This window comes from Alligator sinensis, unplaced genomic scaffold, assembly GCF_000455745.1.
Source record: "Alligator sinensis unplaced genomic scaffold, ASM45574v1 scaffold1542_1, whole genome shotgun sequence".
Taxonomy (NCBI): domain Eukaryota; kingdom Metazoa; phylum Chordata; order Crocodylia; family Alligatoridae; genus Alligator; species Alligator sinensis.
In genome coordinates this window covers 891039-901377 of record NW_005842452.1, presented here as the reverse complement: position 1 = coordinate 901377, position 10339 = coordinate 891039, and the positions used below count along the sequence as shown (strand labels likewise).

The following is a 10339-nucleotide window of genomic DNA, read 5'->3' as shown; positions in this document are numbered from 1 at the left end:
CCTAAAGTCATTCTCTTCAGCTGTTGGACCCATTACCAAAACTTTTTCCTATCTTCCCCTGACCGTCTCGTTTTCAAGGGAAAGCTGGTGGAGGAGGGGCAAAAACTCTTGAAATAGTCCAAAGCCTCAACATTTGGCTAGTTTGAGCTTTTAATAGTGCTGAAAACTGGCCCTATGGCTTTACACATATTTCCTGCTCACATCTGCTGCAGGAGCCACACAAAGCTGCCTTTCTCCGCAATAAAATTCCCTATTGTTTTAATCCTTGTCTCTGTGAAACTCTTAGCTCTCCAACAACATTTTAAAAAACAGCCCTGCAGCCTGTTGCCCAACTGACTGTATTGTCAGTACTAAAGGCTGTCCTGAAATTTCTGCCCCCACATACAAACACTCCAGACCTACGCATTAGCTGATTTAAAATAATTAAATAACAAAAAAAAAAAAAAGGAAGCATTTTAAATAATCCAATAAATTTAGTTTTCCTATTGTCTATGCTGGTGAATGCAATTAAAATCCTGAGGTTTTTGTTGGTTTGAGCTGCTGCAGAAGTTCAGTGCGTGGGGACATCTGGGGGATATCGAGGACTCTTAGAACTGGATTAGGGGGGCCAAGGTTGACTCAACCCAGTAATCAGAGAGTCAGGGTGGGATATTTTTCCAGCTGTGATCAAAGAGCAGGAGTTTCCCATTAGCCACTTTAGGGGTGGGAGGAGAGAGAGAGGGCTGTCATCCAGTTCAGTCCAGACTGAGGCACCTCAAACTTAGAGTCCTCTTCCAGCAGACTTCAGTGTTAAACTCTTGTTCTGAAAACTAAACTTGAGGCCCTCTTCAAGCCCCTGCAAAGGGCCAGTGGGGAACTCACCATTGGGTGAGATCACTTGCTCTGTTATACATGGCAGAGGATCTAGATTAGGTTTGACTGATCCAGGCAGCTGCCAAGCTATTTTAATCCCCAGGTATTTCAAGGTTATGAGAGCTCAGCAGACGTGCTGCAGATCAGCTTGGCGGTTAAGAGAGCCTTTGAAAGTAGCCACAATCCTTCACTTCCTCTGCTGTGTCTTGCAGCTGGAGAGAGCTTCAGACTCGGCACTGAGGGACTCTCTGCAGCCTCAGACAGACAGGACGAGCTGTCACAAAACAGAGAACCAGAGGCTTCGTGCTGGTGTAGATTCAGGGGCAGGATTGATGTCTAGGCCCATGTCTGCAGTCTATAGTTGTCCCTTTAAATGACCAGGTGGTCAGACTGTGTGTGTGTGGGGGTGGGAGGCGGTGGCAGTGGCAGCGAGGTGGGGGGGGGGGCTAAAAAAACAAGCTAAAGTTGCTACAAGTAATGTAGTAGCAAGTGATTGGCTGCCAGGGATTCCCAAATCCTGAGGAGATGCAGCTGGGGGCAGGAAGCATCTCTTTAGTCTCTTTTGTCCAGCACCAGAAGGCCCTGGTGCCTGCAGCTTTGGAATAAATGTTATATGCTGCTTGTGGAACATCTGTTGACAACCTCTGTCTAATAACGTTCCTTTGAGAAAGGGCAGCACTTCTTCCTGGCTCGAAACCGTCTTCCGTTGAGCTGGTATGTGCGAGCTACAGATGCTGCAGCATTGAGGGGCCCAGGGCAGCTGGCTTCAATAATCCCACTCTTGGTTTCCTGTGTCGCTTCAGGGAGCGGACGTGAACTGCATGCATGGCACCCTGAAGCCGCTGCACTGTGCCTGCATGGTGGCTGATGCTGACTGCATCGAACTACTGCTGCAGAAGGGGGCAGAGGTAAACACATTAGAAACCCCCCTCATAAACGAATCTGGGGCTGCACTTGGGTGCGAGCTGCAGCAAGCGCACAGCACCCCGCAGCTTAGGAAGAGTTGTGCTTTTGGCCGTCAGCCTGGGCCTGTCACATTCTCAACAAGCTGTAAGTTTTGCCAGACTCTGGCTCTCTTTAAGGGATGCACAAATGCTGATTTAAAACACATAAAAGTGTCTGTCTGTATGGGACTACTGGTGTGCACCTCGAACCCATCTGGCCAGTGTGTTTTGGTGGAGAAACCACTGAATAAGGAAATGGCTGCTTTCCTTGCTTTGCAAAGTGCCTTTCAGCTGTCGGGGTCTTGTGGACAGGTCAATCTGGGGAGGAAGGATGAGCAAATGAGTTTGTTGGCACCCAGCAGTAGGGGGTAGAAGACTGAGGTTGCTTGCACAAAGATCGAGTGAGCACCTTGCTCTTGTGCATCTTTCTTTCCCGTCTAGAAGACGGAAGCTTTTGGCCTCCCAGGTAGATTTGTATTAGCTGAGCGGGCCAACCCCAGTAAAACAGTGCTGTACTTTGGTGGGAGGTCAGTGACACCCCCCCTTTCCTGATGCCTCCTGAGGTTTGTTGCTCTTTCCCCCTCCAGGTCAATGCCCTTGATGGGTACAACCGGACGGCCCTCCACTATGCAGCCGAGAAGGATGACACATGCGTGGAAATCCTGCTGGAATATGGTGCAAACCCCAACGCGCTGGATGGGAACAAGGACACCCCGCTGCACTGGGCTGCTTTCAAGAACAACGCCGAGTGTGTGCGTGCCCTGCTGGAGAACGGTGCCTTCGTCAATGCCCGGGACTACAACAACGACACGCCCCTGAGCTGGGCCGCCATGAAGGGGAACTTGGAGAGTGTGAGCATCCTCCTCGACTTCGGTGCTGAGGTGCGGGTTGTAAACTTGAAAGGGCAGACGCCCATCTCTCGCCTGGTGGCGCTGCTGGTCCGGGGACTGGGCACTGAGCGCGAAGACTCCTGCTTTGACCTTCTCCACCAAGCTGTCGGGCACTTCGAGCTACGGAAGAATGGGAACATGCCCCGGGAGGTGACGCGGGATCCCCAGCTCTGTGAGAAGCTCACAGTGCTCTGCTCGGCCCCTGGGACCCTAAAGACGCTGGCTCGCTACGCCGTGCGCTGCAGCCTGGGCGTGCAGTTCCTGCCAGATGCCGTGAAGGAGCTCCCCTTGCCCCAGTCCCTGAAAGATTATCTCTTGCTCCTTAGATAAGGGAGAGGCGAAGCACTAGTGGATTCTGGCCTGGATTCCTGGCCCCAGTCCCTGTGCTGTGTAGGGACAGTGGTAGTAGCTAGATGTGTGGCTTGGTCTGTGACTTCACGCGCACTGGGTTCCTCACCCTCGCTCTGACGGGCAGGCTCTTGACCAATTGCTGTGCAAGGTTCCCCCCTCCAAGTTCTAGAGCTCCTTCTGCTTTGTCCAGCTGAGTCCTGCTGCAGAGCAGCGCCTGGGATGGCAACCTCCACCGTGATGTCTGGTACCGTTTGTGTCTTAAGAGGCAAAACCCCTTGTGCTTTTCCAGCAGGTGCCTGTTCTGTCCTTGCCCCCTCAGGGTTTCTCTTCAGTTCCAGGGCCCTGCCTTCTCCTGTGGCATAGCTCATCTTCCCTGCCACTGCATCTAACCTGCCTTCTTGAGACTTCACTAGAGAGAGGCCTTCTCTGGTTGGCCGAGCAAGTAGACAAAGGGGTCTGTTCCCTTTGGAGGCATCAATATGGAGTAACAAAGAAAGGAGCATGGGAAGAACCTGGGTAATGGTGGTTGATGTGACCCGCTGTAGCAAGTGTGTATGGGGGCAGTTAGCATCCATGTGGTTTCAGCTGAGACAGCTGGGCAAAGAGCAGGCCTCCAACTTGCTGCGAGACCCATTGATGGTTTAGTTCTAAACCAGGAACAGGCACCCTAGGCATGTGTATTACGTGTGTGTTCTGCATAGTGAGGGGAAGGTAACACTATCCCATGGCCCACACGCACACGTACTTGATGCTGTCAGCACCATGTCTCCCACACCACCGCCTCTCACAGCTCCAGCCCAGCGCCCTATTGGGAGCAGAAATGGCCGAGGACAGACATACACTCTGGTCTCTCCTCCCCAGCACGCTCTGCTTTTCCTGCTCAGAATCCTCCAGAGGCATCAGCTCTGGTTGTGGGGGAAGGAACATAATTGCTCCGAGCAGTAGAAAGGGCGTCAGCTCCTTGCATCGATACAAATCGTGTCAACACAGGGATGTTTGGAAATAACTAGAGTGGGTTAAAGCATATTTGCATCTCTGCGTGGACTGTCTCATAGTAACACCTCTTCATGCTTGGCCCTAACAAACAGCTCCACAGAACCTCCGCTTCAAGCAGATCAAGCCATCTTCTGAAAGAAGGAAATGCCAAAGTGCAGTGAGAGTTTGCACCTTCTCTGGAGTTTGCACCAAGAACACACCTCTCACCTCTTCTGGGCACGTGTGTGCATGCGTGTGGTACTCTGCACTACCAGTTCCAATGTGGCCTGGTGCATTTGCACCCTGGAACAGCACGGGCGGTTCACAGCTCATCGTCCCAGGAGTTTGGGCCTCTCTGGAACACTCATTCACACAGTAACAGGTTTGAAATTTGGCACCGTCCTACACCCCATTTCACAAACTTAGGATGGCAACAGATACAAGTGCTCATGGCACTTTGCTGGGGGAAGCCAGGCAGAAATCAAGCAGTGCCATTTGTCTGGTACCACGTCTCCATTGTGAACGGGACGTCTCCAGCAACTGAGGGTGGCAATGTGCAACCTGATAGAACCCTCCAACACAAGGAAACCACAGAGTTGAATTGCTTCTCTTAAGAATGAACAGACTTTGCCGAGAATAGCGTGGCCCCCCTCCTGGTTTCCCTAGCGATTTGTCGTGGCTGTCTGTGTTTTCTGTTGACAGAAATAAATCACTCAACACAAGCTGTCAGTGCATTGAGCATCCTGTGAGCCCCACTCTGTGTCAATGTCCCTCCTCACTGATGCTGGGCACTGTGGGACCCATCTCTGCATCCAGGTCTCGTGAAGCTGGGCAGGAGCCCAGCAGTAGTCTCTGGAGTAAGAGCTCTTTGAGCTTTGTCCTCCTTGGGGAGCAGCTGAGTTACGGTTGGGGCAGGGGGAAGTGGGGTGGGGTAACACTTCTCAGTTGGCCAAACATGCTGTGTATGGATAAGAAGTCCATAGCCATGGTTATCAAGCAAAGGACCTGTCAAAGGTACTTGGCACCTATGGAACTGGGGTTTGCTATACAGCCAGGAGAACATTTTTTGCCCACATTAGCTTAATCTATGCTGAGTGTTCAGCATCGTAAGAGCACGAAATGCTGTCCCATGTCAGTCTGCAGGTCCGTCAAGTCCAGCATCCCATCTGTCCCAGTGGCAGAAAATGTCTAGCTGTCCTGCCCAACGTGCCCTGATTGAGACTGCTTTCAGCAGTCAGGGACCCTGTTTGATCTCTTCCTCTTCCCTTCCCCCACCCCCCCTTCTTCCCTTCCTTTTGTACTCAGATCACTTCACTTTGTACACTATGCTGTTGTTTTACAGCATCTGATTACATGAACTTAAGTTTATGAAAGCTTGTGCTCTACATATATCTTAGTTAGTTAGTCTTTTCAGTTCATATCTACCCTGCAGTCTGCCTGATCTCCTTTGTGCTACTGCTCTCCTGCTGTACTGTAGAACCAGCTCTCCTGCTTTTGGGGGTAGAGCCTGTTAGTGCATGTGCATGTGGGAGCTCAGAAACAGGTCTGTACTTAGCTGTATGCTGCTAGATGGGCATAAGCAGGTGGTGGCTGGGGTATGTACATGTAGCATGGTGTCCACCTGCCATCGATTAGATATCTCAGAGTGAGTTCATTCAGACCTGCATGTGAAACCATCAGCCAATGGTTCCTGTTTAGTCTGGATTAAAACAAGGCACCACAGCAATTCTACCTGTAGCATTTATTTTTGTGTCACTTCAGACTCCAGCTGTAACAGGAGGCAGTTGAGAAACACGGTGTGTTTTCAGAACAGTAAAACAAATTACTTGTAGTGTTTTAGAAAGATTAACTTGGATATATAAAAATAAAAGCCTGACATCCATTTCAATCATGCAGGAGAAGCTATAAATCAGCACCAGGAACGGTCTCACAATTGCTCTAGAACCAATAAATCCAGGCATCTGTATCTACTGGGGTGTGATGCTGTCTCCGTTGTTTCCCTTCGCACACGTGGTTGTGGCAGTCTCCTACCTATAAGCAAGGCTGTTGCCTGCAGAGGTGGGGAAGTGAGCAAGAATTTATTTCAGAGGTCCCTGAAGCAATGAAAGAAAAACAAAATGCAAGATCTCCAGGTGTTCCTGCTGTGTAGCTTCCCCTCAGCCTGCTTAGATGTTGGACTCCATGGATACTCTCTTGCGCGTGATGTGTTCCAAGTGAGCTTTCTCTGAGGTATCCAAGTCAATCTTGTATTTGGCCAGGATCTTCAAGATGGGACGAAGCTTGAGCCACCACTGCTCTTTGGGGAGGCGATGGCTGGTGGGAAGAGAGAAACGGTATACGATAAGAATCAACGTGCTGGGAAGGGACCTGCTGACCCCCAAATCTTTATCGCCAGACATATTCCTGGCATTGCTTGTGCGGTTGGAAAAGACTTGGAGGTATTGGCACGATGGATGAAACACTGATTGTGACCCTGGGCCTGTGGCAGATGCTGTTCTCAAGAGGAAGTAATGTGGAATGGGCAGGGATGTGTTGATTTGTATTGATGTTTTGATTGTAAGGGTGGTTACAAAAAGGATAGAGCTGGACTTTTCACAGCAGTGGTAGATGACAGAACAAGGAGCAACGGTCTCAAGTTGCAGCAAGGGAAGTTAGGTTAGATATTACGAAAAACTTTCTTAGTAGGAGAATAGGAAAGTACTGGAACAGGTTACCCAGAGAGGTGGTGGAAGCTCCATCCTTGGAGGTTTTTAAGATCCAGCTAGACAAAGCCTTTGCCGGGATGATGTAGCTGGGGCTGGTCTTGCTTTGAGCAGGGGACTGGACTCAATGTGACCTCCTGAGGTCCCTTCCAACCCTCATTTTCTATTTGTTCCTAGGGTTTGAAGGGACCATTCTGATCAAGTCTGACCTCTATGTAACAGCTCATGAAACCACCAACTCTATGCCAGAGTAGGACATTAAGTAAACCCCCCCATGTTACTGGAAAGACTCACAGCAGTGGCCAGTCCAGCCTAGGCCTTGGAAACCTGGTTCTGTGGACTAAGGACCTCAATTAAACTAGCACCCTGTGTCCAGCAAGGTGGCTTTGGTTTCAGCCTCCACTCCCTGGCTCATGTTTGGTTGTTGGCTTAGAAAGCTCCTTTTCATGCTGACCAGGCTGTAGCTGCTCTGAACATGTGCAGATTGTTCCTGAAGCAACAGCACTTTCATCATCCCCCTTGCAATACGCTCTTCTGCAAGGTTTTGCTGATAGGGAAACTGACCCAATGTCCAGCTGTGCCCTGTCTTAACCCTGTCGCCAGGTCTGGCCCTAGAGTTGTATCCTTTCCAAGACTAATTTCCTGTCCTTAGTGGGTCAGCCCAGGAAAGCAGGGAGAAGAATGGGAAAACCTACTCAAAGTCTGTCTGCTCTTTGAGTTCAGCGAGCGGCTGGAAGACAAGGCTCCGTCGGCGCATGCCCAGGAGACAGGCTGAATCCGCGGTGTTTGCAAAGATGCGCCCTGCAGAGGAAAAACGGTGAGATCCACTCGGTATTTCCATCCCCCCACACAGAGAAGCAAATTACATTGCCTAAGACGGGGGCCTTAAGTCCTAATGCCTCTGGTGGGAAGAGGCTACAGGTTTTAGCTGTGTTAGTCTACAGGCAAAAGTATTCACAACTCTTGGTAGAGGTGATATCTTTTATTAGATTAAATAGGTGCAAAAAATTCTTTATCCAGTGGGAAGATGCATTGTTGACTGCTTGCAGTGGTCAACCTCTGCCCCTAGGTGGCAGAAGCACCTTTGCCTCCAGCTCTACAGTGTTGCCAACTGGGCAATCATAGTGCTAGATCTAGCCACTTTTTGAGGCTTTGCTTGGTGAATTTCTTTTTCTGGGGACTGGCTGCACTGACTGCAAGTGCAACAGGCTCCCCCGCAAGCAGCAGGAGGGAAACAACCTGCCCTTGCACCCCTCCCCGCCCCACAAAGTTCATCAGACAGGTGTCTGCCAGGAGCACCAACCGTTGCACCAAGAAGCATCACCTACCATGCCGGGAGCACTCCTTGATCTTCCCAGTGATCCAGGCCACGGCCTTCGTGCCCATTTTAGTGCCAAAGTTCCTGTCAAAGGGTGTTGGGGTCCCGCCCTGCCGTTGGGGGAGGGGAAAAAAGGGAGCCAGTGATTTCATGTAGGCAGAGGTGTCATTTGCTGCCTCTCAAAGGCTCTGTGATCCTTCACTGACTGGAGCTATTGCAGTGGGGACAGTACAACCTCCCCAGCAGCCCTGATCCCTGTCCAGTTCCCTTGAGCAGGACCCCACCAGGTGCTTTCCTTCCAGTGCTGTTCTCTCCACTGTGGAGCTCACAAAACCTGCTCCTGTCTCGGTGAGAAGGCAGTGCTGGAGGCAGCTTATCCCCAGAGGAGGATGCCATTGGGCAGCTGGTAGATGGCACTGAAGTGGGAGAGGAGCATGTTTCCCCCTGCCTCAGAGGAGAATCCCTCCTTTTATTAAGTAACAGCTAGGGAAGATCACAGCTGTGGTAGGTCAGATGCTCCCCAGACCATCCCCAGACACAGGTCCCACCTGACAAGACTCAGCTCTGAACACTGGGATGAAGACAGCCATTGCCCACAGCTGCTCACCATTGGAGCAACCCTGCTCATGTAGCCCAAGCTGGGACTGGGAGACCTCGTGCCCACATTGCCGGCTGTACCTGCTGCATGTGTCCCAGCACATTCTTCCTGCAGTCAAAGATGCCCTTGCCTTCCTCCGAGTACAAGTTGAAGATGAAATCCGTGGTGTAGTTGTCGTTGCACTTCTCGTTCCTGTAGAAGTAAAACACCATCCCCCCCACCCCCCCCACTTCAGTGAGTGAGGGTGCACTAGAAACACACAGGTAGTGGGTGAATAGGGAAGAACCGGGTATCGGGAGGAAATTCAGTAGCACGGATATGGTGGGACTGGATGGAGCAACTATGATGCTGTGCCCTTTTGGAACAGCCTGCCTTTGAGATCAACTGTGACTGGATTTCCTTCCTTACTGTTGTGTCCTGTAGGGAGATTTCTATAGCAACCTGGTTCTCAGTCTAGCACTACAGCCTGAGACCCTGTCCACAGGCAGAGCAGTCCGCCAGCTGGTTACCTCAACACCAGGCCTCTCTTGACCGTGGTCTTCATCTTCTCAGTCAAGTGCTCCACGTTGATCTGTTACCAGAGAAAGTGGTGGATGGTTGCTTAGACCCTCTGGAAAGGGGGTGGGGGTTTCTTCAGAAAGAAGAATGCAGCTATTCAGAGTAAGAAATCAGTGCAGATCCCCTCTCCAGTGGTTTCAGTTAAGAGACCAAGCAAGCAAACTCCACTCAGTACAGTGGCCCTTCTCTTGGGAGTGACCAGTGACTAAAGGTGGGGAGAGAGATTGAAATCCCTGGATCTCACGACACCCCACCTTTAGTCACCCAAGCCTGGCCAGCAGGGGGTGCTGCGACTCCAGGTGAATCCAATCCATCCCTTCAGGATGTATTTGCCTTGTACAGGGCTGAGCACAGAGAAGGGTGTTCAGAGAAAGCTCCCAGGCCCCTCGCTGCCCACTCCCCTTGGATGCATTCTCACCTGCAAGTCCCGGATAGTGAAGGGATCTTCATAGATATAAGCTGCATCAGCGCCAGCGGCCAGGCCAGCCATGGTGGCCAGGTAGCCACAGTAACCTCCCATGGTCTCGATGATAAAGACCCGCCGCTTGGTGCCGGCTGCAGATTGCTTGATCCGATCACAGGTCTGTGGAAGGGGGAAGGATGAAACGGGACTTCGACTAGCCTACAGTCACTTGGTCGTGGGGTGGGGATAGGGCTCTCGGCAACACCTGACAAAACCCTTCACTGGAGGGGACAGACCTTCAAACCCACTGCGCCTCGCTAACCCAGAGCATGGTCCCATCGGGCTGCAAGAACAGGCCCTTGGGGTGTCCTGCCAGAGCTGGAACTGCCTGGGCCCCTTTCCATTCAGCCTGGCATCAGCTGGGGCCAGTGTGGAGGTTTCTTTAGCAAAGGAAAGAAGCCAAGGGCATTACCATGGTAATGGTGTTGAGGGCAGTGTCCGCACCAATACTGAAGTCGGAGCCAGGGACGTTGTTGGACACAGTGGCTGGAATCACACAGATAGGGATGCACAGCTCCTCGAACTTGGCCCGGCCATCGATCATCTCCAGGCTCCCGGTGAAAGCCTGCAGAGCACAGGGGGGGAGGCTGAGCGGCATGGAGGAGACCCAGGCTTCTCACTGGCGTCACGCTTCTCCCCCCAGCTCCTGGAGCTCAGAGTAGAGAGCTCTTCCTAATGCCAAGGGCGA

At 51.5% G+C, this 10339-nt stretch overlaps 2 protein-coding genes across 3 annotated transcripts in view; one reads left to right on the top strand and one right to left on the bottom strand.

Annotated features, from left to right (window-relative positions):
* ASB8 (ankyrin repeat and SOCS box containing 8) overlaps positions 1–4721 on the top strand; it is a 6725-nt gene extending 2004 nt beyond the window's left edge. The window contains exons 3-4 of one of the 2 annotated variants that reach the window (XM_006030594.3): positions 1656–1760; positions 2384–4721. In XM_006030594.3, coding sequence (XP_006030656.1) covers positions 1656–1760; positions 2384–3016 — 738 coding nt within the window. In that variant the 3' untranslated portion in view covers positions 3017–4721. The remainder of the gene's footprint in view (positions 1–1655; positions 1761–2383) is intronic. The other variant, XM_006030595.3, reaches the window with a different exon arrangement.
* A 1017-nt stretch (positions 4722–5738) lies between these two features.
* The window catches only part of PFKM (phosphofructokinase, muscle), a 27325-nt gene continuing 22724 nt past the window's right edge, over positions 5739–10339 (bottom strand). Inside the window, exons 17-23 of the mRNA XM_006030592.2 lie at positions 10064–10216; positions 9607–9771; positions 9140–9201; positions 8711–8822; positions 8043–8142; positions 7410–7515; positions 5739–6325 (exon numbers count right to left, since the gene is read on the bottom strand). Coding sequence (XP_006030654.1) covers positions 6178–6325; positions 7410–7515; positions 8043–8142; positions 8711–8822; positions 9140–9201; positions 9607–9771; positions 10064–10216 — 846 coding nt within the window. The 3' untranslated portion in view covers positions 5739–6177. The remainder of the gene's footprint in view (positions 6326–7409; positions 7516–8042; positions 8143–8710; positions 8823–9139; positions 9202–9606; positions 9772–10063; positions 10217–10339) is intronic.